Raw genomic sequence first — 24259 nt, 5'->3', positions numbered from 1 at the left:
ATTGGTTTTCGATTTTACTGCACCCATACTTTACAGCTATATGTGTAAGCTAAAGTTTAATAAAAAAAAATAATTGTGCAATTTAATGAAAAAACTAACTTAAAAACTCAAAAAGAACTAAAAATGAGCAAAAGTTATGAATTGTCGCTGTCTGTGGTGCTGAAATAGACTCCACTGAGGACAGCGCTCCATCGCTGCCAATCTGAGAATATAAAATACAAATAAACGCTGCCAGCAACTTAAGTCATTAGCACAAAGAATACAACACACAAAAAATGTGTTGCGTAAATTTAAGTAGGTTATTACACAGCTGCTTGATAAAATTACAGACCGGCGGGAATAGAGCAACGCCACAGCAGCGCGCGCGCATACTCCTTTAAGATGATGTAATTCTTTATAACCCATTATGTTTTTCTTTTTTTCCCGCCCGCACCACTGAGGCAACAGCAGCTGAGGCAGTTTCCTCGCGACACAGCCCTGATCGCGCCGGTACAGAGACGAGATTTCTGGATCTTCTTTACTTTAAAACCCCACCGGCGCAAAACGGGGTTGATATTTTACCGGAGAACACCGACAGATTGGATTTGTCTGTAAACAGCTGGATTTTATCGATCAACCCAATCCCAGTATTCTGTGCCATTTTGAGCTGCTTTTAACTCGCACCTGGGGCAAAAGGAAAGCGGCTATCTCTAAATGTCTCCAACTGTGTCTGGAACATCAAAAAGTTAAGATTCAAACAGCAGCTTAACTTGTTGGGAACTTTGGAACTGATTTACAGTATAAATGTTTCGTTTTCACTACTAGTGCGTGGATAAATCAACATTTTGACTGAATACTGACATTGGATAGTTGATATTGCAACTCTAGTTGTTTATTTGTATGAAAACGTATTGGTTTTTAGATGCTTGAGCCATGCCTTTCTCCATCCGACGCTTGATCTGGGTGGCAAAGGATGCTGAGCAACCGATGCTCTTACGCAAGGTGCGAGTCTCTGGTGAGCGCGTGAAGCTCGTTCACGGATGATGCGCCCATTGGTTGTTTGGTCTTCCTATTCTCTGGACGTTTTTATTTGACAGAAAGTAGCTATCCGACTTGTTAATTTCGTTGAAATGCTATAACTATTGGCAGTTACTGTTTATAGTGATTTGTTTAATCACCTCTCTAAGCAATAGAGCGAAGTTTCCGTCGTTTATTTTGGTGGTAATTTCGAGGATTTCTCGGCACCCATGACCGAAACAATGGCGTTAAGTGGAAACTCTCGAGCCCAGCCTACAGCCAAAGACCAAAGCTCCGTTCAAAACAGTTTCCCCGACGTTATTGAGCTTAACGTCGGTGGCCAAGTGTATTATACCCGCCACTGCACGTTAATAAGCAACCCGGGCTCCCTTCTGGGAAAAATATTCTCTCCTAAAAATAACGCGTCTAACGATCTCGCCAGAGATCCCAAAGGTCGTTACTTCATCGACCGGGATGGGTTTTTGTTCAGATATGTTTTGGACTTCCTCCGTGACAGGCAAGTCGTCCTCCCTGATCATTTCCCCGAGAAGGGACGGCTGAGGAAAGAAGCTGAGTACTTTCAGTTGCCCGACTTGGTTAAACTGTTAACCCCGGACGATTTGAAACCGAGCCCCGACGAATTCATCCACAGCGATTACGAGGATTCTCAAGGAAGCGACCAGCGCGTGTGCCCACCGCCGTCGGTCGTTCCCGCCGACCGAAAGAGCGGGTTCATAACCGTCGGATACCGCGGATCGTGCACTACTGGCAGAGAGGGTCAAACCGACACCAAATTCCGAAGGGTGCCGAGGATTATGATATGCGGGAGGATCGCGTTGGCCAAAGAAGTTTTTGGAGAGACGTTGAATGAGAGCAGGGACCCGGATAGGACACCGGACAGATACACGTCCCGCTTTTACCTCAAGTTCAAACACCTGGAGCGCGCGTTTGACATGCTCTCGGAATGCGGATTCCAGATGGTCGCGTGCAACTCGTCGGTGACGGCCTCGTTCGTCAACCAGCTCACTGACGACAAGATATGGTCAAGTTACACTGAGTACGTCTTTTACCGTAAGTTTCTCCTCTAATGTCAAGTCAGCTTTGATGATATTTGCATGCTCTGCCACTTTTGCTGTCAGATTTGTTTTCTGTCAAATCCCTAAATCACCACTAGACGGCGTACTCGGTTTGAAGTTTTTTCTATCCACTCCACTCGAGGTCTCATGGGAACAAACAATTAAGAAGGGTGTAACTCCAGCCTGGAGAGCTCCAAATGGGAGCAGGAAACTCCAAACGGGGCGGGAGCTCCAAAAAGGGCGTGGCTTCCTTGCATTAAGAGATTGGCAGGGCATAACCCCCACCCATACCTAACCCAGGTACCAAGACCCAATTATAGAGTTCAATCCATTATTTTGAGAGCCCTGCTCTGGAGTTATATCTACTTGCATTGACAGATACACAGGACACGCCCACACGTCCACTTTTGGATGTACCGCCCACATTTGGAGTTCTCTGGTTCTCTGGTTACTATTTGATGTTTTAGGAAACATACGTACGCTTATTGTATAATCTGCTTTGCCCCATTGACGGTTGTGTGTAGGGTGGGCCTTCATTTGTGTTTTTCCCCAATGATGGTGTATTTTGTACTATTCATATCGTACAATATCATAAGAAATGGCACCCTTGTAAAATAGATACATCTTCCTGTGACTCCCGGTCGCAAATATCTACGACTTACATCAGGGAATAGTGAACTCCTCCTTATATTACTTTACTGAATTGTACCTGTGCTAATGTACATTTTGATATCCATTATGTAAGACTCTTACCTGGTAAGTGATGCTTTCTCTTTCAAAGAGCCCCCCTCCTTTCTGACCATCTCTATAAGCATCTCAGTGGAGTGGCAGAGGATGATGGCTTTCTGTAATGGCTCTCATAATATTTTATGATGTAACAAAACACCACCCACTTCAGGCTGCTGGTGGCTAATGTGCTGTCGGGCCAGTAACGGCCCTGCCACAACACAAAATGGAGGAAGAACATAATGGACTTTATACTGAGCCAATTAAAGAGATTACAGCCACCATATTCTAGAGGTTTGCAGATTTTCATAGGACAGTCATTAAATTGGACATTTTCAGCATTTTATTGCCTTGCCGTCTCACATAATCTAACAGCAATTTTGCTGGTGGATGTATCAGCCATAAAACCACAAAACTGAATAGATTTGGTTTAGTGCACATGCAAAATATTTTATTTTGAATTGAAACTACCAAAATAAATGCGTTAGTTTGACGTGTAGACTACTGTTTAAAGGTTCAATCTAAAGGTATCTGCTTAATGTTTGATTAGTTTCATAGACAAAAAATAGTGCAAACTAAATTTTTTTTAAAATAACCAGAGGCGGACAGAGTACACAGCTTCATTACTTGAGTAAGAGTAAAGTTACCCTTTGCTAAATTTTACTCAAGTACAAGTAAAAGTACTGCAGTCAGATGTCAACTCAAGTAAAAGTAAAAAGTACTTGTTTTTAAAAGTACTTGAGTATCAAGAGTACAAGAGTACATTTTTAAATTTTGCATTACTACTGCCACAGTGCACATTGAACCACGTGAGATGATTGACAGCTGTACAGCAAATGATAGAGCTCTGAGGTCAAATCTGACACGAATCAGGAAAAGGAGACACACATCTTACTCCGTTCGCTCTTTGAGCTCTTCAGATCGCATAATTCAGTGGAAAATGAATAGAAATCTTATTCTGTAAGACTAAATATTTTACTAACATCTGATAATGAATCATTTTCTCCAAATATGCGCACCATTGTACTAATAGCCCTGGCGGATTCTGTATATTTTATCTATTTGAATACAATTAAACCGGAGAAGACGAGAATGAATGTTTTATCAGTGATGATTTCTATTCAAAATAACGAACGTTACAGATTAATTATTTTGCACTCCTGGCATAAATTAAAGCTGACTAGAATGAATAGAATGGTTGAACGGAGTATTTATCCTTGTTCTGTGATGTGACATGTAGACAAAAAAAATTTGTTTGGGTCTGTAATGCCTTAGAAGCTTCCTAAAAACCTCTCTCAGATAGCTCTATTAGGGTTGGGGATTTTAAACAAGTGGTTTTGCACCTATTTGGCTCCCCCTACTGGCTTAACTTGCAATCTCATTACTGATTGGCTGACTTTGCTGCCACTCAAAAAATTTAGCCAATTATTTTAAAGTGGAGGGGCAGTGAGATGCCTGTGATGTCATAAGCATCAGTTTTTCAGATTGGGCCGTTTTCTGGCTGACATTTCTAAAAGAGGAATTTCTATGAGACTGAGATGTTTAGCATGTTTAGCACTTTTTGTATGTTTGTGAATGTGGGTAGACTACCATTATTCAACAAAGACAAGGTAAAAATGGTTTTTCATTCTCTGTCCCCTTTAAGAAATTAATGTTACTGCAAACCAGTTTAATCACAAACAGTGATCAAATGTCGAAGCTGGAGACTTAAACCTGTCTTGTGATGCTGAGTTTGTCCAGATCAAGTAAGAGTGTGATGTTTTGAAGAGTAATGAATTTTGAACAACAATAATCCGGGATCACCAGTGATCCCTGCCGCTCTCAAGGGGTTGAATTTTTGTAAGTGGTGATGAAGCTATGTTTTGGTAAACACAGCAAACACTCAAAGCGAAAACTATCATTAACTTGTTTAGAAAATTAAAATAGTCTGGCGAGGTGGAGCCACGGGTTGTCATATTCCCAGGATGGACCTGCTGTGTCTTCATCCATTGTTTCGTCCATGGTTTCTTCTCTTATCTAAATCTGACTATTGGGACTTTGGCGGAAAGCTGAAGGTGATAGCTGATAGGCTGTCCCAATCAGTGGTGCCTGCACAATCCAATCACGTTTAAGAGAGGGAAACAACAAATCGAGGGTTTCTGAGATTTTTATTTTTTCCTTTTTTTTTAGAAGAAGTAACAGGTACTCATGGTTATGGATAGAAATGTAGTGTAGTAAAGAGTAAAATATTTGCCTCTCAAATGTATTTGAGTAAAGTCATGAGTACTCCCCAAAAATAATACTCGAGTAAAGTACAGATCCCTCAAAATTGTACTTAAGTACTGTACTCAAGTAAATGTACTCCGTTACTGTCTGGCTCTGAAAATAACATATATGAAATGAACAATTGACTAAATAATAAGAAATGCAGCCAGTTCAATTCTAAAATCATCTCAGGGTGAAACCTTAAGAAACATAAAATGGCAAAGGGTAGATTTTAAAGGGTGACTTTAAGTCACAAAATAATTAGTACAGTTATAATTGTGTCATTCTGATGCGTGTACTTCCTAAAAATGTGGAAAAAATATTGATAAAGAATAAATAGCGACCCTAAAATTTTGAACAGTATTTCCCATGAGATTTTACGACACAATCCAACTGGGAACGTCTAATGTTCCAATAAGGAACAGCGGAATAGGCTGCCACTTCCTATCAGACTTCCAATTCCACCTCATTCATAGCTATTACAGTAAGCATCCAACTTCCATACTATTGAATTCCAACCTGATCTCACAGGAATTTGTACGTATTTTACAAGGTGGCAAATGTGTATGAAAACATTCATATGTTTTGTATAATTCACTTGGGAGGAATGCATAAGAATTAACCAACTCATAAAATACGTTTGAATTCCAGTGAGATCAGGTTGGAATTCAATAGTATGGAAGTTGGATGCATACTGTCATAACTACAGTATGAATGATGTGGGAAGTAAGAAGTCTTCTCTTTTGCTGTTCCTTATTGGAACATTTTGACTTTCCTAGTTGGAATTGAGCATGTTTGACAGCTAGTATTAGGGATTTTCTATTTGAATGTTACATGACTACACTGTAAATGCAGCATTTTTGTCAAATCAACGTATATTTTTATGCTACTTTAACTTAAAAAAATTAGTTTTTTATAAGTTATGTCAACTTATCAAAGGTCAAAATTTAAAATAGTGTTGTATGTGTTTTAACTTCATGATGCATTTTCTTTAAGTAAGCAATAGGGTACAAAAATGTGTTCCAATGTGTAATATGTATGAAAGCTTGGATAAAAACAACAACCCAATATGTGTGGTTGCTAAGGGTGTTGCTAAGGGCACAGTGATAAACAGAACTGTTGTGAATAAAGCACACCTATTGACCAATCAGAATCAAGGATTGGAACTAACCGTTTTATAAGTGTATTTACATTATTCCATTCTGTCAATCCGCCGTATAAGGCCAAGCTTTTAAAAGCAGCATAGAGTAAAAAGTTTAGTAAAGTTTCCAAGGAGCGTTTTTAGAGTTTGCCTCCTACACACCCCACCAAGCCTGTTGAGTTTGCTTTGCCTCTGGCAGAGCGCACCAGTTGCTTTTTTTAGGCATCAATGCTCTGACACAAACTCTACCCAGAGTGCAATGGCTTACAGGCAAATTTATTTACCCATTTGTTGCGTGTTATAGTGACTGACAATCAATCATTGACTGTGACAGGCCGAGGACTATCTGGAGTCTGCCTACAGTGCTGTGAATCCTGTCATCAGCTCGTGTGGTGACAATGTCACCTTTCCCCACCCTCCAAACATTATCGGTCTAGCCTGACATAAGCAGCGAAATTATAACGGGAATCATATAGAGACGGATCATTCTTAGATCAATAGCTCCTACAAAACCTGTCCAAGATAATATTTCATACTTCCAAGCTTCCACTGCTTAATGTAAGATAATTCTTCTGGTATATAGTTTAAAACACATATGAATTGCCATGAGATTGTGTTTAGATAGAGGTGAAATAGTGAATCATAATTAATTCTTTAAGTTTAAAGAAGAGGACAAATAAAAAATATGTTGTTTTTGTTTTCCAAGATACCACGGTGAACATTAGAGGCCTGCCTTACAGCACACGTGGGACCACATGTCTGCATTGCAGTCAGGGTGAACTAAGAGTAGCAATATGAAAATGGGCAGTTTTGGGGGGGGGAAATCCTCGAAGTAAGATTGCAGTGAAAAAATGTCAACGGGTGAGCTCATCTCTGCATGTGAAAAATATGATGTCCTTTTGATGTCATGTTTTAGGCCTACTATCATCATTTTCACCATTTCCTCTACTACAGTAGTTAAGATTATTATTATTATAACTTCTTTATAACAGTAGTAATTTTTCAGTATCATTTATATCAGTGTGACCGGGATTGTTTCATGGATATTGCACGTGGTAGAAAAAACACATTTGCTCATACAGTAGCTTGAGGGAACAACACAGATAACAGCAGTCAGTGTGTCATGCTGTACAAACTAGGGCTGGGACAACGCGTCGACGTAATCGACGACGTCGACGCAAAAAATACGTCGACGCAAAATATGCGCGTCGATTCGTCAGACCCAAAAAGACGGCGCCGTTGAGTAGTAGCAACGCGAGTGGCTCCAGTCCACGCCGGCTTCACAGCAAGTGTGAGCAGTGCGTAAGCGGCGCATGTTTTTTCAGCGCCCATGTTAACAAGCATGCACCTTGCTGCATGAGGAGCGCGAGCTCGCGGCTCTGTAGCAACAGTGCTGCAATCGTTTCTGCGTGGGTTCTGCTGCGCTGCTCAAGCTCATTTTAAAGTGAAAGTGCTTTGTTTATGGTTTAAATGCTCGTGGATTGACGCGAAAGAGTGTCATTTTACCATAAAATCATGAATGTGATGCCAAGTGTGTTTTAAACAGAGCAATTTAACAAAAAGCAATGAAATATGTAAAAACACACTGTTGCCAGAAGACTGCGTTTTCATTCACTCTCTGTACAGCAGTAAATGAGTCCTCATCTATCTTAATAAACTTAAGAGAAAGATATTTAATAATGTATGTGCTTCTTAAGTTTAATTGTGTTTATATCTGTCATTACATGGGCTAGAACAGCACGAAAACAATGTGGATTAAACAAATCAAGTTATAAAAATTACACTGTGTGACCATCAAAAGGCACATTGAAGGGGTTTTGCTCATAAATGCATGCAAAATAAAGTCATTTGAACTTGAGATTTTTATACTGTTGCTAAACAGCACAGAATGAGCTGCAAACGCTTTATGAAATGCTTCCTCTGACTAAGAATGCATTATTTTGCACTTGTATCTTTTTTTTTATTTTGAAATTTCAAGAGCAATCAACATATATTGAAATGTTTACATTCAGATATGTAAATCAACATGTATAAATTGCTATTAGTTAATTAATGGGGAGATAATCGATAATCGAATCGAATCGAAGTCGAATCGGACTGATAAAATGAATCGTTAGATTAATCGATGCATCGAAAAAAGAATCGCTAGATTAATCGTTTAAAAAATAATCGTTTATCCCAGCCCTAGTACAAACCATAGATGAGATCATCTAGAGACTGAAGAGACATAAGGGGGTTGGTTAAAAAAAGCACAGGTGGGTGGAGTGATGTTGTCCTGCTTAAACTAATTTGTCTTGCTAGGGGATGAGCCATGACAGCTTTGATGCTCCACTTGTTAGGTGCAGCTGCTCCCCTGCTCAGACCATCAGGGGACCTTACTCTGAATCCAGCATCTGCATTATTCACTACCAGACAGAGAGAGAGAGAGAGAGAGAGAGAGAGAGAGAGAGAGAGAGAGAGAGAGAGAGAGAGAGAGAGAGAGAGAGAGAGAGAGAGAGAGAGAGAGAGAGAGAGAGAGAGATTGGTTACTGCAGGGTAACTATAAACACTGATAGAACAAATCTCTTCTGCTTCTGCTCATTAATTTACCTGCCAAACCTTATACTTTATCTCAAAGAGAGCATCATTAGGAATGAAAGTTACTGGTATCAAATCAGAAGAATTTCTTGGTTCTTCTCTTTGGAAAAATAGCATAGTTATGGCTTTACCACTGACCAGTCCAATGGGTCTTATTGAGCTTATTCCAAGTCAAATGTTTTATATTCGATCATGTTTCTTTCTGTTGTTTGATGCTCACAAGATGATAAAAAACCTGCAGATGTTTAGTACTATTTTGCATGTGTACATTTGAATACTGGAAGGTTAGGAAGTCTGATAGTGAGTTTTTGTATTGTGGTGTTCTTGCATATTGAATGGAACGCAGCATAATTGACAGTGTTAGAGTCCAGAACAATAATATGTAAATTAGGCACATCCTTACATGGGATTAAATGTAACACAGACCTTTTACATAGTTACAGAGGGTTGAGTAGTTTGGGGCTTTCTGTCTTGTCTCGTGAATTTTTGGAAAGTTTTGATGTTTTTGTTAAGATACTGGAGAAAGAGCGTTTTGAAGGCATAAAAGTAAATTTTTTCATCATATTTTTTTATTTTTGACTCTGATTTCTGAAGACACCAAATCCAACCATTTTGAAACATGTCAACCACTTCTAGTAACTGATAGCTGGGATTAAAAAAATATTTACACAGTGAGGTTTATTACAGTAGCAAAGTGTTACAACCATATCGTGATTTATAGTTTTGCGTTGGACCTACGCTGCAGCGTCTGCGATGTAGGCTACGCATCAGTTTTTATGTATACTTTTGCGTCGTTGTTTCAACGATACCCCTGCACTTTCTGTACGTAATCATCAGACGATCGCTGCAAAGATGTGTGACAGAACAATAGATAGCAGTAATGAACAATTTGAGTTTGTGATCTTAGAAAAGAAGAAGATGCTGCTGTGCTCAGTAAGTCATACACTAGGGGGTGTTTTCCCAGACAGGGATTAGCTTAAGCCAGGTCTAGGCCTTAGTTTAATTAGGAAATATAACCAGTTTTAACAAACATGCCTTATTACTGGTGTGCATTTTGAGGTGAAACATAGGGCACTGATAAGTGCTATATTTCCATGTTTGAGTGCTATAATTGTGCCCCCAGTGCTTTTATCAACCTAGAAAATGTAAATAAGATCAACCCAGTAACTTAGTTTTGGTAAACCATTCAACAAAAGCATGTGAAAAAAATATGTCATTGAAATTCCCTGGTTATGTCAGAAGGGGATAATACTGCCCCTTAATCTGAACTATCCAACCAAGCCACTCCCATTTAGTGCAGAGATCAGCAGCTCATTTGCATTTTAAAGGACACACCCAAAACAGCACATACAAAGTGACAATTTTAACTTGCTATAATAAATGATCTATATGATATTGAGATAATGCTTCACATATAAAATCCTTTAATGCATGGCTAGCTGTGGATTATCCCTTACTTAACTACTCCCCAACACTGCATACTAATGTACTGAGATCTGCTGTGAAGTAGGCCTTGTGAGTCTAAGAGTGTTTTCACATGTTGGTGCGCACCGTGGTGCGGCCTCGGAGTGCACCAAAATACATACATTGTATCATTTTTCAGTTAGTGCGGTCCGTGTTCACATATTTTTTTTTACTGTACTTGAAATGCCGCACTGTACGCCATGTGACAACAGTCAGCGCTGTCATTGGTCTCTTCCAGCTCTTACCGTCTCATGACCACCCCCACGTTTCCACGACAACCAGCCTAAAAGGGAGATAAACGATGCTCGTCTTTGCGAAGTTTCTTTGCTTTAACGCGAAATTGCGTAGCTGTTCTATTAAAGCCTTTCTCACGGAGCCGTTTGCTAAAAAGCCCGTAATGTCACTAATTGTGTGTGGAGGACAGCTATGCATTTATAAAATCATCAGCTCAAACGTAAAGGAGACAGCGAATCTCTGCAACGGACCAGGATTGGCTTATTTGTTGTTAACCCACAGTATATCACCCGGCTCACGTCACGAAGGAAGCCCAGTGGCTCAAACATGTGGAGAACTTCCTGTATTTGGTTCGGCAGTGTTCAAACCACAGGTGGGTCGCCCCAGAGTTCGGCGACAGCCGCTCCGAGACCACCTGTTTAGAGCGCTCTCGGAACGGCCGTTTAGTGCGCACCCGAGTGCGGCTGTTGTGTTCACACTGACCCAAACGAACCGTACTCGGAGCGACACGTCATTTGGGCTGACCTTAACAGTGTATATGTCAAAACACCCTAATTCAAAACAACATTACACCTGCCATCAATTCTTTACTTACTCATACTGATGTTAATAACTTGTAATGCTCATTGAACGAGAGACTAAAGTAGAATCTCGTTAGGTTGAGAAAAACATCTGATCTACTAATCTCTCCTTGATAAGGAGTTGGAGGTTGGACTCAATGTTATTGCTATTGATTTCTACATCCGCATCCAAAATAGACTTTTTAAAATGCAAGCCATGCTTTTCTTTCAAGACTGAATTCCCAAAGCTTTCCCTCTAAATATTTTCATAACAATCCTATCTGAGATAAATCATGCATGCAAAAATATGTAAATAAACAGCATAAGCAACAGAGATGCAATACAATGCATACTGTTCGTTGGGGAATTCTCTCAAACTTTTCATCAATGTAGAGGAATTTGTGCTTTTGAAGCCATTTTGCACAAAAGCTATTTTTGAAAACCGGCCTTTTCCCCTTTTGCTTTTCTAATTGCTTTGAAACTTTTGAACTCTTTAATTTTTATTTGTAAACCAAATATTGCTTACATATGTGTCATACTGAATGTCAACCTCTCCGGCTTCACTCCAGTTTTTATAATACTTACCCATTCTTATAACATGAAGGTCAATCTCAAAAAGCTTATTATAGGAATGTCCACAAGCCTCTCTGAGGTCTTGGAGACTTTGAACTCTTTCCTGTCAAAGTCCTGTCATGTCTCTTATTAGTCCTCTGGAAACAGTTCCTAATTTGATAAACTTCCGAATTGATTAACATGCCTTCGAGGTAAGGGAAATAATTGAGAAGTTTGTCTCCATCTCACATTAAGTGGAGGTCTGCAGCTTAATATGCAAGGCAGGACACTAGGACCCTGGTGAGGTGACTAACAAGCACCAACAATAATCAAAATCCATCACCTCTGAATCTCATTTCATCCAATTAGGTGAAGTTCTGGTCTGAGCTGCTTGTGCCAAGCTTCCGCTTAATCAGGCGGTTGTTCTTTTGATGTGTCTGGACTCATCCAAACTCATTAATATGGAAAACGATGGAAACATGTGCTTTACCGCTCTAGCAAAACTAAAAAGGAGTTTACATGATACTTTTCATTTACATATTTTTCAGCTCACACTTATTTTCAGCTCACATCAGAGTCCCTTTATAGAAGAGTCAGTCAATGTACAGTGATGGAAAATTCCTATTCCTATATGTGTGAGTGGTCCTACATGCTTACATGCAGTTTTAGACATATGATTTTAGATCAAGGAATTGACACACATTACTCCCATAAGCCCCACTTTGGAATACATACATATATAATACATTAGGGCACCATGGCTTCCTTGTTTTTGATAAAACCTTAGCGTGAAACCTTAGCATTCCGGTCTCTATCGTGAATCCAACAAGGAAGTGACTTAAACGACTAGCCAATGGATACAAGCTCAAAAAGGGAGTCAATCCCATAGACCCCCTCCATGTTAAAATGCCCAACTTTACAGCAGAATGTTTCTGTTAAAATTATATTAAGCCTTAAAGTTCTGCATAATTAGGGGCGTGGCCACTAAAGTGATTTCGCTGTTGTCAAAACCTTTAATCTATACTGGTATGGTTTCAGCAACCAGGCACCTCAGCTCCACCCATGTCCTGCCTCTTTGGCCATTTGGGTTATCCACGAGTGATGCGTGGTGACAAGCTGCCAAGATGGCGACTAATAGCTTCAAAATGTTCTTCACAAACCTATACGTCACGTCTATATTTTTTACAGCCTCTGATTAAAGCCCAAACTACACTGTCAGAAAATATATCATACTGTACCTTTTCTGTCGCTGGGGTGGTATCCCCAAATGTAAATTTTTGTAGCTTTATGGGTACACATATTATACCCTAAGCAGTGTTGGGTGTATCTAGTTACTAAGTAATTCAATTAAAATGAAATAAATGATTTATGTTCTTTGAAGAGCCAACCCTTCTCGATTTGATGTGTATTATTGTTTCTGGTTTGTGCATTTTTATTCACAAATTGTAAAAAAATGCAGCTTGTAAGTTTTTCAAGTTAAATTCAACCTACTATTTTAAGTTGACATGGCTTATAAAATCAAGTTGAAAGAAATTGTTTAACAAAAAGTCAAAGTAACATAAAAATGTATGTTGATTTGACATTGATGTTTTGGTGAAATAATTGAGATATTAAATAGATCTTGTCTGTGATTTTTCTTTCTTATGAGATTATATGATGGAATCATATGATTTCCTGTCTGTGATTTTTGTTTCCACAAACTACTACAAGTCGAACACTGCATGTTTTAAAAGATGACAGATAAATTGTGTAGGACTGTTTCATGCAGCTCATTTTTGAGCCCTAGCTAGTTTTCTCAGAGCTGTGGTGTTTCTTGATTTCCACCCCCGTGTCTATCCAGGCATGTGGCTGCTTCTTATTGAACTGCTTCAGAGTGCCAACTCTCTTGTAGGCTTGTAAATTCAGAGGAAGGGCTCTTCTGCAGAAGCTGTGTTTGCTCTTCAGACAACACTTCTATGTTCAGTTTGATTGCATTTTGTGAATAAGTGAATAGTAGCTAAAATCTGGTCAGGAGCATGAAAGCCATGCACATATACTGTACCTCAATTGATTTAGCATGCCAAAAGCAACAGCAAGGTTGTAAGCTCGACACCCAGGGAATGCATGTACTGATGAAATGTATAGCTTGAACATGACAGTGTTCATTTTGACAGCAGATTTTGAATTAGTTTTAGACGTAGATTTACTAAACAGGGCAAATTAATGCGAGACCGCAATTCAAAATAAGCGCTGATGGGAATTGTAATATCTGCGGGTTATTTACTTAAAGGGACAGTAAGTAGGATTAACCCCACCTAGTGGTGAAATTGTATTTTGCATTCAAACGAATAGTGCTCTCTAGCGCCTTGCTTCTCCAAATGCGTGTTGCAACTACGGTAGACATTATATAATCACTGATCTGCTTGTCCGTTTCAGCTGGTTCACGTGTTCTGAATGAAAATGCGTTGTGGAAACCCTAAGCTTACAAAGAAAAGTCAGATCATTGGCAGAGGTCATTTGACACCAATGAGGACATATTTATGAATTAAGACATTGATTTTGACTAATAAATGAGCAAATTAAATAACGCAGGCGCAACAGCTGATTTTTGTAATGATCAATGCAATCTGAACACCGCAGATTAGTTCAGGGTCCCAAATAAGCAGAACTGATGCTCCTGCAGGTGCGTGTGATCTACTAATGCCTCATGCGCTTGAGTTCAGCACCACGGACATCACAGATGAAATTTCGGGGTGTGAAATGCCAGCTAATGAAGCCATAGTACACTGAAAATAACTGGGGGACAATAAATGAAGTAAAAAATAAAAACTGGTATTGTATGTCTTCTACTGACTCCTCTTTTATTTCCTCCAGCAAATAAAAATAACATGGCTGGCAAACAATATGTTCCTTTGGCATTTCAATACGTGTTAAAAAATCCTCTGCCTTGTACCACGCACTCTATGATCTATTCCAAGCCTCCTCCTATAAGCTACAATTTCAGCAATTTCCAGCATAAAATAAGCAGCCCAGTCTCACGAAATTTCGTTATATAGTCACGTATTTTTTTGATTCTTTTTTTTTTTGATTTCTGTTTTTTCGTGATCGTATAACGAATTCCTGTTTTCGTTTGTGATTATCACGTATTGGTTACTCAACTGTTTTGTCCTATTTTCTTACCATTGTCGCTTCGGTTTAGGGTTAGATTTACATAAAATGACATCCCTAACCAAACCCAACTCTAACCCCAACGCCAGGCGACATATAAAAAAATAAATCAGAAAAAATAGTATAAACCAATATATAAAGTGACATTCTAATGCAAGCACCAAATCTAACCCTAAACCGAAGCGACAATGGTTTAAAAATAGGAAAAAGCAGTTGAGTAACCAATACGTGATAATCACACGAAAACAGGAATTCGTTATACGATCACGAAAAAACACAAAATTTCGTGATAATAGCATGAAAAAAGAATAAAAAAAATACGTGACTATATAACGAAACTTTGTGAGACTGGGTAGAAAATAAGACATGCTTTTTTGGAATTAAACAATAAGGGTGTAACTATTTCGATTTTAAATCGAAATTGATCAAAATTAAGTCACAACCTCGAACTTTGAATAAAAAAATTGAATCGTCGATGCTGCCACGCCCCCATGTCATGTCCAGTTGGCTTGCCAAGCGGAAAAAACACACGTGTTGAGTGCTGCGAGTCAACCTCCTCTAACGTCGCTAGCTACAGCCAGTTAAAGATGGCAGATGGGAAACAAAAAAACAGCAAGAGCCTCCCGCCTTCAGCTGAACTCAATCAGAACAGAGCACGCACACGGTCACAGCAGAGCGGCGTCTGTGCCAGGACCGGTCGTTTCTCTGAACTAAAATCCGAACTAAGTTTTACAACATCTTATTGCTTAAGAGTTATGAAAACAGCATTTAAACATGACTTATTGGGGTATAGTCGCACAATCTCGTCTGACGGTAATAAAAGTGCGTTTTTAAGGTGCAAAATACTGACAGATGTTCATCTGACATGAAGTTTAGTTTTATCAGGTATGTGCGTGTACCATATTTTTTCACTGGCAAGCACGACTAACATTGCAGGGCATCTCTGGGTTCAAGGTCAGATATTATATTTTATAAAAGTCTAGTGTAAAAATGGCATAGCAACCTGTTCTTTAAAAAAAAGTAAAAATCAAGAATCGAATCGAACCGTGACCTTAGAATCGAAAATGTAATCGAATCAAGGATTTGGAGAATAGTGACACCCCTATTAAATAATGGTAAAAATACCAGCAATATCACACGCGCAAACATTAGTAAATCGCGTTGCGTGAATCAATTAAATAATCTCCCCCAAGACATAAAAACTAAGACATAACCTTAAAGGAATATTCAATTTTCTTAAAAGAAAAATCCAGATAATTTACTGACCACCATGTCATCCAAAATGTTGATGTCTTTCTTTGTTCAATCGAGAAGAAATTAAGTTTTTTGAGGAAAACACTGCAGGATTTTTTTCAACGGAGTTTCAAAGGACTATAAACGATCCCAAACGAGGCATAAGGGTCTTATCTAGGGAAACGATTGTCTTTTTTTACAAGAAAAATAAAAAATATGCTCTTTTAAACCCCAACTTTTCGTATAGGTCCAATCCAGCGTGACCTCACGTTATTGCGTAGTGACGTAGGGAGGTCACGTGTTAGATATATAAAACGCACATTTGCGGACCATTGTAAACAATAAACGGACACAAAGACATTAATTAGTATCAGTTGACATACAACAATGTCGGAACGGTCCTCTTTCTCCACACTTGTAAACACTGGGGCGGAGTTTCGCGTTCATCCTCTGTGACCTCTTGACGTAATGACGTATTGCGTGGGGTCACGCTGGAACATCACGACCGGATCTAGACGAAAAGTTGTGGTTTAAAAGTGCATATTTTTTATTTTTCTTGTCAAAAATGACAATCGTTTCACTAGATAAGACCCTTATGCCTCGTTTGGGATCATTTATAGTCCTTTGAAACTCTGTTGAAAACTGTTAAGTGTTGAGTTAAGTATTAAATGTTGGGCTCTAAAGTCCATTAAAATGAGAAAAATCCTGCAATGTTTCCTCAAAAAACATAATTTCTTCTCGACTGGACAAAGAAAGACATCAACATTTTGGATGACATGGTGGTGAAATTATCTGGATTTTTCTTTTAAGAAAATTGACTATTCCTTTAATATTTCAGACAAGTCCAGTAATAACAGTCAGGTTGATTGGGACACTTCGGACATTCATCTCAATTGTATTAACACTAAGACAGGGGACACTGGACTCAACAAGATCAGTTTATTCAAATCATTAAAGCTCTCATTCTGATTCAGTTGTTTAGTGAAGGGTGTGTTTGTTCAGTACATTCAACCAATGATCCTTCAAGGCTCGCAATTGAATGCAATCGGTTTTGTGTGGAAAAGATTAAAAAAAGTCACATGTAATACATAACACTACTGCTCTACATTTCTTCAGTCATGCAAGTTTTATGGTACATGGCAGTGTAAGGACGGTGAAATTTTATCTTAATGTAAATCTATGATCGAACTCAGGCAATCAGTACAGGACATCACTGGTTTATTCTGGCTTGCATAGTATAAATGAATTATATTTGATATGAAATACATATTATATTTAAAATGAGTCATGAGATGACTCTCCTGCGATCGTGATTCACGTTTGTTTTGACTGTTGCATCACAAGTTTAACAAAAATCATATGTGATATGCAGCCATATGTCTGCTCTTCATCTCTTCTCTCAGACCAGACGTTAAGTTTTCTGTACAGTTTATGACATATGCAGCAAGCTGATGTCCTGCCGAGTAGACATTACGTTACCTCTGCATATGTGTTATATTTTGTGCTATGGTGGCTCTACGCAAGCGGTTCAGCTTTGACATCAAAGTACATCAAGGCCACACTTCTCCATATGCTTTTGATTCTCTCTTGCAGTACTTTGATTTCATACGATTGCCCTGCGTAGCGCCACATGAAGTCCCTCAGTTGTGTGTGGGTCTAACCTCCCGACCACACAGAGGCTCTATCCCTCACTCGTTTCTATTTGTCAACGAAAATGTCAATAGATTTTCGTCATAGTTGTCTTCATCATGGATTCGTTTTTATTTAGTTATCATCTCATTTTGGTTAGGGAAAAAACATGTTCGTTAATGAAAACTAAGACTATGAAAATTATTTGTCAATGAAATTAACACTGGAATATGATATAAATTTTGTTTATCAGCTTCGGTCCAATGAGTAAAATGTAGGAGGCCGCGTTTGTTTCTCACCTTCTAGCTGTCAAAAGTATTACGGTATGAGACATTTTTTATTGATTTCTGAAGTTCACATCAGCTCTGCTGGGCTGGAGAGGAGGCTTTCAGTGTACTTCATCATATTCAAGTCGCAGTCAGAGGCTGCTGCTCTGCTGTACTCCAGTGGTCACAAGCCATAACGGTATTACTAAATATCATCCTGTAAAACAACCGTTTGACTTGCGTAACTGAATGCACAATGAGAAAAAAGCAGGATTTAATTTTGTAATAGAGCCTAGTGGTTGGAAAAGAAGGGTCACACCAGCCTTTGCAATCCAGTAACTTCCATTCATTTATGTTTGAATGCGTCCAACTGGAAATAAATATACACAGTATCACGTAAAGACCTTTAGGTCACAGTGTGAATTTTCTGGTGTACATTAATAACAAATCGCAACAATAGCGATTATTCACATGATGAGTGAATGAAAACAATTTAGGTATCTGCATAAACATTTGTATGCTAAAAGCATGGTGTGACCACGTCTTAAGAGTTATTACATTTTAATTAAAATAGCTTTGCTTTCTCCCTCAGGTGGTATAAACAAACAAATGACATTAATGCATTTACTTACAGAGAGTCTAGTCAATTTCTTTTTAATTGGTTGGCTTTTACTTTACCCCTCTGTGGTATGGCTCTGAAACGAGAGTCAACACATCACAGATGCTTTTAATAAAGCTTAGTGTAGTTTGAACCTATACTAATGGCGCTTTTTCATTGCATAGTACTCCACGGTTTGGTTTGGTTTAGTTTGGGTCAGGTCAGCTTACTTTTGAGAGCATTTCCATTGGGTGCAGTACGTAGTACCCAATACTTTTTTTTAGTACCACCTCGGTCGGGGTTCCAAGTGATCCGAGCCGATACCAAACGTGACGTGAAAACACTGTTGATCACTGATTGGTCTGAGAGAATCGTCACTACCAGCATCATCGCTAAAATGTGAAGATTAGCTTTACCTTAGTGCTAGCTAGTCTCGAGCAAACATGTTGTCATCTGTGCTTTGCTATAAGTTTCCAAACGATGAAAAACATCCACAGGTTGAGAACCAGGAACACCATAACAGTTTTTTTCCAGACTTGCAGTTTGTATCGGCACATTCGCAACGCACGTGCGCATTATAAGTGTGTATATACAACTTAAATGCGGCTCAGTAGAGCGCATCGACTGACGACGCCATAGGTGTTTGTACAGAAACTGTCATGTGATACAGAGGTAGTGATAAACATGATGTGCAAACATCTTTGTGGTGGTCAATTTTGATTTTGTGGTGGACTGAGGAAAAAATGAATGTATGGCGATGTTTAGCATACCAACAACATGCTTTCTTGTATGATACACCAGCAGGCAGTGCAAATATAACGACACGCCTATAATCCCTCCCACTGCGAAGTGATACTAAACACGATGGAAAAGCTAACCAAGTGAGGTGAGCTGACCCGACCTGACCCAAACCAAAACGTGGGCTACTATGCAATGGAAAAGCGCCTTAAGTGTCATGTCATAAAGGGGCTCCCAGAAAGGCCTTCATACTTTACACCTTATAATATATGTCCAAATAATATATTTACAAAAAATCCCTTACACATATCTTGACATTGTACGTAATAAGGTGCTTATTTTTGAGGACAGTCGCCAAGATTCATGGGATGTTCTTTACATTATGTGGGATGATTGTAGAAACAGTAACTAAATAACCTTTAGCTGGGTTTTCACAGGCTGCGTCACGTTTTACCTTATTTTCCTGTGCCTCCAGTGGTTTTACTGTGAACAGGATTTGTAGCATTCTCTCCTGTTATTTATCACAGTTCGAAAAAAGCTATGAGGCTTGGTTTGAAATGTGGTGCTTGAAAACAGTATCTATTGCATTTTGATCAGAGCCAGTCTGAAGTGAAAAAGTTTTGCATTCAGAGTCAGAAAGTGCACAGTTCTTTTTAAATCAATATATGAAGGTCATTGAAGGATCAGGTGTACTGGATAAACCTTGCTGTGCCAAAAAAGCAGGTCCCCCATGTGAATAAGGTCACCTTCTGTGGTTGTATTTACTAGTATTACACAGCACAGAATAGATAATTCCTTCAAATATGAAAGATCTTTCACCTTCACATTATTCCAAAACATTATTTTTTTTTAGAGAAACTGTGATACTTCAATAGTCTATTTATTTATTAAAGCAGACTCAAACATGACCATGAGAAGTATTGCCTGAATAAATTTTTTTAGGTGAAATAAACATTTAAACTGCACCTCTTTCACTGCTTAAAATCAATGTTATTTTGTGTATTTGGTATAATACAATGTGTTTGCGTGGTTTATGGTTAAAAACACATTATTTTTTACATACCGTAAATTTTTTTAGCTCCAGATTTCACTCTCTTCCTGAAACGCACAGATTTGAAAAGCTCTGTGTCCCTGATTGGCCAGCTAATCTGTACATTGTGATTGGTCTGAATACCTTTGACGTGCGTCGGAAATGTGACGCTCCTTACCATGTTTGAAAGATTAGGTTGCTAACAGGAGTCAACTTACAGGCAGTGAGTCCAAAAGTGTGAGGAATTATGATAATGTCGGTCTTGTCTTCATCACCAATCCCAGGAAGTAAACTGTTGCCTACAATCCGTGTGTTTGTTGTAGTCCAAGAAAAGAGATTTATATTGGAGATGATAACTCGTTTCATGGTTTACTTTGGGGTTTATACCTTTTGCATATCGTTAACATACTAACACACATTTACACACCAGAGGAAATGTAAAAACGTGAATCGGACAATTGGTGCTCTTTAAGCAATCAACACAATTCTTCAGGGTTGTCCCATGTGACCTCTTCATCATGAGGTTCAACTTCAATCAGATCTAGAACCAAGCAGATGAATGTTCTCACTTATGTTGGTGTTGATTGCTTCTCTTAGATTGCCGTGCCCATGCACCACTTCTAAAGAGCTTACTGTGTGGAGTCCAAGAATACATCCCACCCTGATTGGTGGGTCAGAAAGGTTTCGGGTGCTTCACTGTGTCGACTGGCTCTCGTTGCGGTTGAATTGCTGAATGGCTAAAACGATTCAAGAAGAAACTCTCGAGGGAAGCTGTCCCAGTCGCCCTCTGCCTTATCTCTCCTTATGGTCAATGTTGAAAAGGGAGAGAGTGCCACTTTATCCAAGCTGAAAGGCTACTCTTTGTAGGGGTCGATTTTTGCACCTTCCATACACATTTTTAGTGTGTGCTCGTGGTGTGAAGAAAGAGATGGAGGGTGGACAGTCAATTAAATTTAAAGAACAATGCTTGTTAAAAAATATCATTGGGATCACTTCAGAGTGATTTTTTTCCATCTGATAAGTAATAGAACAGCGCCAAATCTTCTCTGGCACTAATCAGATTCCTGAATGTTATTTGACTCTTGATGATGTTCTTTTCATGATATGCAGGATGCTTTGAAACCGTTTCATGTGAAAGTATGAATAAAATTTGTCTTCAAAAGAAAACTTCCTCAACATAGTGATGGCTTCTCCAATCTCATCATTGAAGATTTTCACATTGCCAAAAGCTTCTGCTTTCCCTTTTCTTTGCAAAAAGGTTGATCATGCAAGCTTGAATGAACATGCATTGTAAAAAATATCCAAACAACTTGGTTAAAGTCAATTCAACCTACTATTTTAAGTTTTGACTTGTTATAAGTTGATGTAGCTTATAAAAACAAGTTGAAATTGTTTAACTTCATTTGTTAGGCACAAATGATCAGATTCATGTTTTTACATTTCCTTTGGTGTGTAAGTGTGTATTAGTACATGTTAACCATATGCAAAAGGTACAAACCCCAAAGTAAATGATGATGGTAGTGTGTGTTGTAGTTTTCTTTGGTTCATTATGTTTTCTCGCTTGTTTTGTCAGCACTCTCATTTATATAACGTAGCAGCAGTACATTATAAATACATTAATCATTTAGCTTTTTACACATTTTCAACTATAACGTCACTTACTGCAGATTTTGCTTATTGCTTTGCAATTACAATGTGGTCCAGTGACCTGATTCAGTTGACTTGTCCCTGCGGGTGATGACATCATTAACCACATTCATTAGTGAGAAACACTTAAAGGGATAGTTCACCCAAAAATGAAATTTCTTACCGATCAATGAAAAAAATCAATGAGCACCGTTTATGTGCTTACCATAATTTATTAAAATATCTTCTTTTGTGTTCAACAGAATAAAAAAAAACTCATGATGAGAGGATTTTCATTTATGGATAACCTATACTGTAACACCACTTAAGCCCTGCAAAAAATGTCCTTTGGCTCCTTATTTTGACCCTACTTATTGCTACCCTGACCTCCAGCTGCAGAGGGAAAATCTGTGGTCGTCAACATACCAGTGTTACAGTACCATATTTTTATGCTACTCTCGTGGGTAATAGTGATGCATTTTCGGAGAATGGAGACATACATATGTTTGAATATTACAAAATATGTTACTGAGAATTTGATTATCGACCATGTGATTTCAGTTAAATATAAAAAGTTATTAAATGATGTTACAGTGTGGTATTTACAAAAGTTTTGGATTGTCTAGTAGTCAAAGATCTATAGAAGGTGTTTATTATAAATAATAAAATAGTAATGAATTAACCAGTTCACATAATCCAAAACTTTCCTTATAAGTACATAGTAAATTAATAATTATAAGGTAACGTTAAATAAATTGACATATTTGTTAGCCTGTATTTCACATCTGTGTTTCACATTAATGTATTACACATTTGACATGGCTTTCAATCTCACATTCTTTGACCAAAATACCAAATAATAGCCAAGGCACATTAAATACATCATAGCAAAATAATTGCATGTGATCGTCTTCTTGTCAGTAGCTACTGCGATACATTGTTTTGTTTAATCTTAAAACTGTTACTGGACATTTTTTAGTGATCTGGATTAATCGCAATACTGACGGGCCATGGACAATTCATATGTGCACTTATTACTATCATTACGGTAAAATGTCACTGAAAGAGTGTGCGTATACCCCGCTAATACGACCCACAGCAAACAGAAAAACAAAAAAATACAAAAGAAAATCACCTAGTTTTCATTTCTTTACAATTTTTATTTACAATTAACTTTTAGTTTCATTTCTGAAAATTGTATTGCGAAGCATTACACTTACCATTTCTGTAATCATTTAAACATTTTGTAATATTTAGTTTGTTTGCCATGACACACAAAAAGGGATTTTCTCATATGCTGTCTTCTCTTATGCAACATTAGTTACACCAAAACAAAACATAAATTCACAAAAGATGTCAATTTTATTCATTCGCTATAATCCACATCTTTAAAGAGATTCACGATATTTAATTTCCTTTGGTGTGTAAGTGTGTATTAGTACATGTTAATGATAAGCAAAAGGTACAAACCCCAAAGTAAACAATGATGTGAGTTTTCGTCTCCAACATAAATCTCTTCTCTTGGACTACAACAAACACACGTTTGTAGGCAACAGTTTACTTCCTGAGATTGGTGATGTAGACAAGACCGACATTAACAGTACGTTTACTTATTACGCAACAAAACGTAAAATGTTGGGTTATATACTTTAATAGTAATAGTACAGCCTTTCTTACAATGGCTGCTTTTATCTTTTTTGGCTGCTAGAGTATATCCGAATCGCTCCCCTACTTCTACTTTCAAAATCATAACCTTTCTGTTGTAATCAACATTGTATTTGTAGTAAAGTCATATGATGCCTAAACAGTCAACCATCTGCTATTATCAAACCACATTTTTATGGCTTGTCGCCTTTACAGTTGAACTGATCGCATCAAAGCTCCAACACTGACAGTTTACGAGGATACATGGCAAATTGCCTCAGTCAGCCCAGCGGGGACTCGGATACACGAAAACCAATACGAAGGATATCCAGTAAACACCAAGAACCACAAGGGACATATAAAATCCTTCCCTTAAGTTGTTGTCATAGATTTATTAAACGTGTGAAGCTTTCCTGGTTCATCTTTTGATTTCACTAAAGGATGTTTGCTTGGACTGCTAAGCGGTATAAAACCCTCACCCACACCATGAGCTTTGAGGAGATGTGGACCTTTGCTTTCACAAGCAAATGCATATCAGGATGAGAAAGCCCTCGAGTGGATCACACACTGAGGAGACATTTCCTGAAGCACATCCTCTGAATATATGAGTGCCTCGCCCCTGCTTTTTTAAAAGAAACAGTTGTGCTGCTTTTTATCACAAAATCTTTCATTTTGTGTATTATTGATTAGTTATTAATGTAAAGTATTGTCATTATTTTCGTTGGCATGGTTTTAACTAAAAGCTTTTTATTATTTTTTCCTGTTCAACAGCATTGTG

General features: G+C 38.3%; 1 protein-coding gene across 1 annotated transcript in view; it reads left to right on the top strand.

The window, feature by feature from the left end:
* The first annotated feature begins 445 nt into the window (after nt 1-445).
* kctd16b (potassium channel tetramerization domain containing 16b) overlaps nt 446-24259 on the top strand; it is an 84252-nt gene continuing 60438 nt past the window's right edge. Inside the window, exon 1 of the mRNA XM_065287258.1 lies at nt 446-2067. Within this exon, the coding sequence (XP_065143330.1) occupies nt 1227-2067 (841 nt within the window). The 5' untranslated portion in view covers nt 446-1226. The remainder of the gene's footprint in view (nt 2068-24259) is intronic.

This window comes from Paramisgurnus dabryanus, chromosome 18 (assembly GCF_030506205.2).
Source record: "Paramisgurnus dabryanus chromosome 18, PD_genome_1.1, whole genome shotgun sequence".
NCBI classification, from domain to species: Eukaryota; Metazoa; Chordata; class Actinopteri; order Cypriniformes; family Cobitidae; genus Paramisgurnus; species Paramisgurnus dabryanus.
Note: the sequence above shows the minus strand (reverse complement) of the source record. Positions and strands in the feature narration are given on the sequence as shown.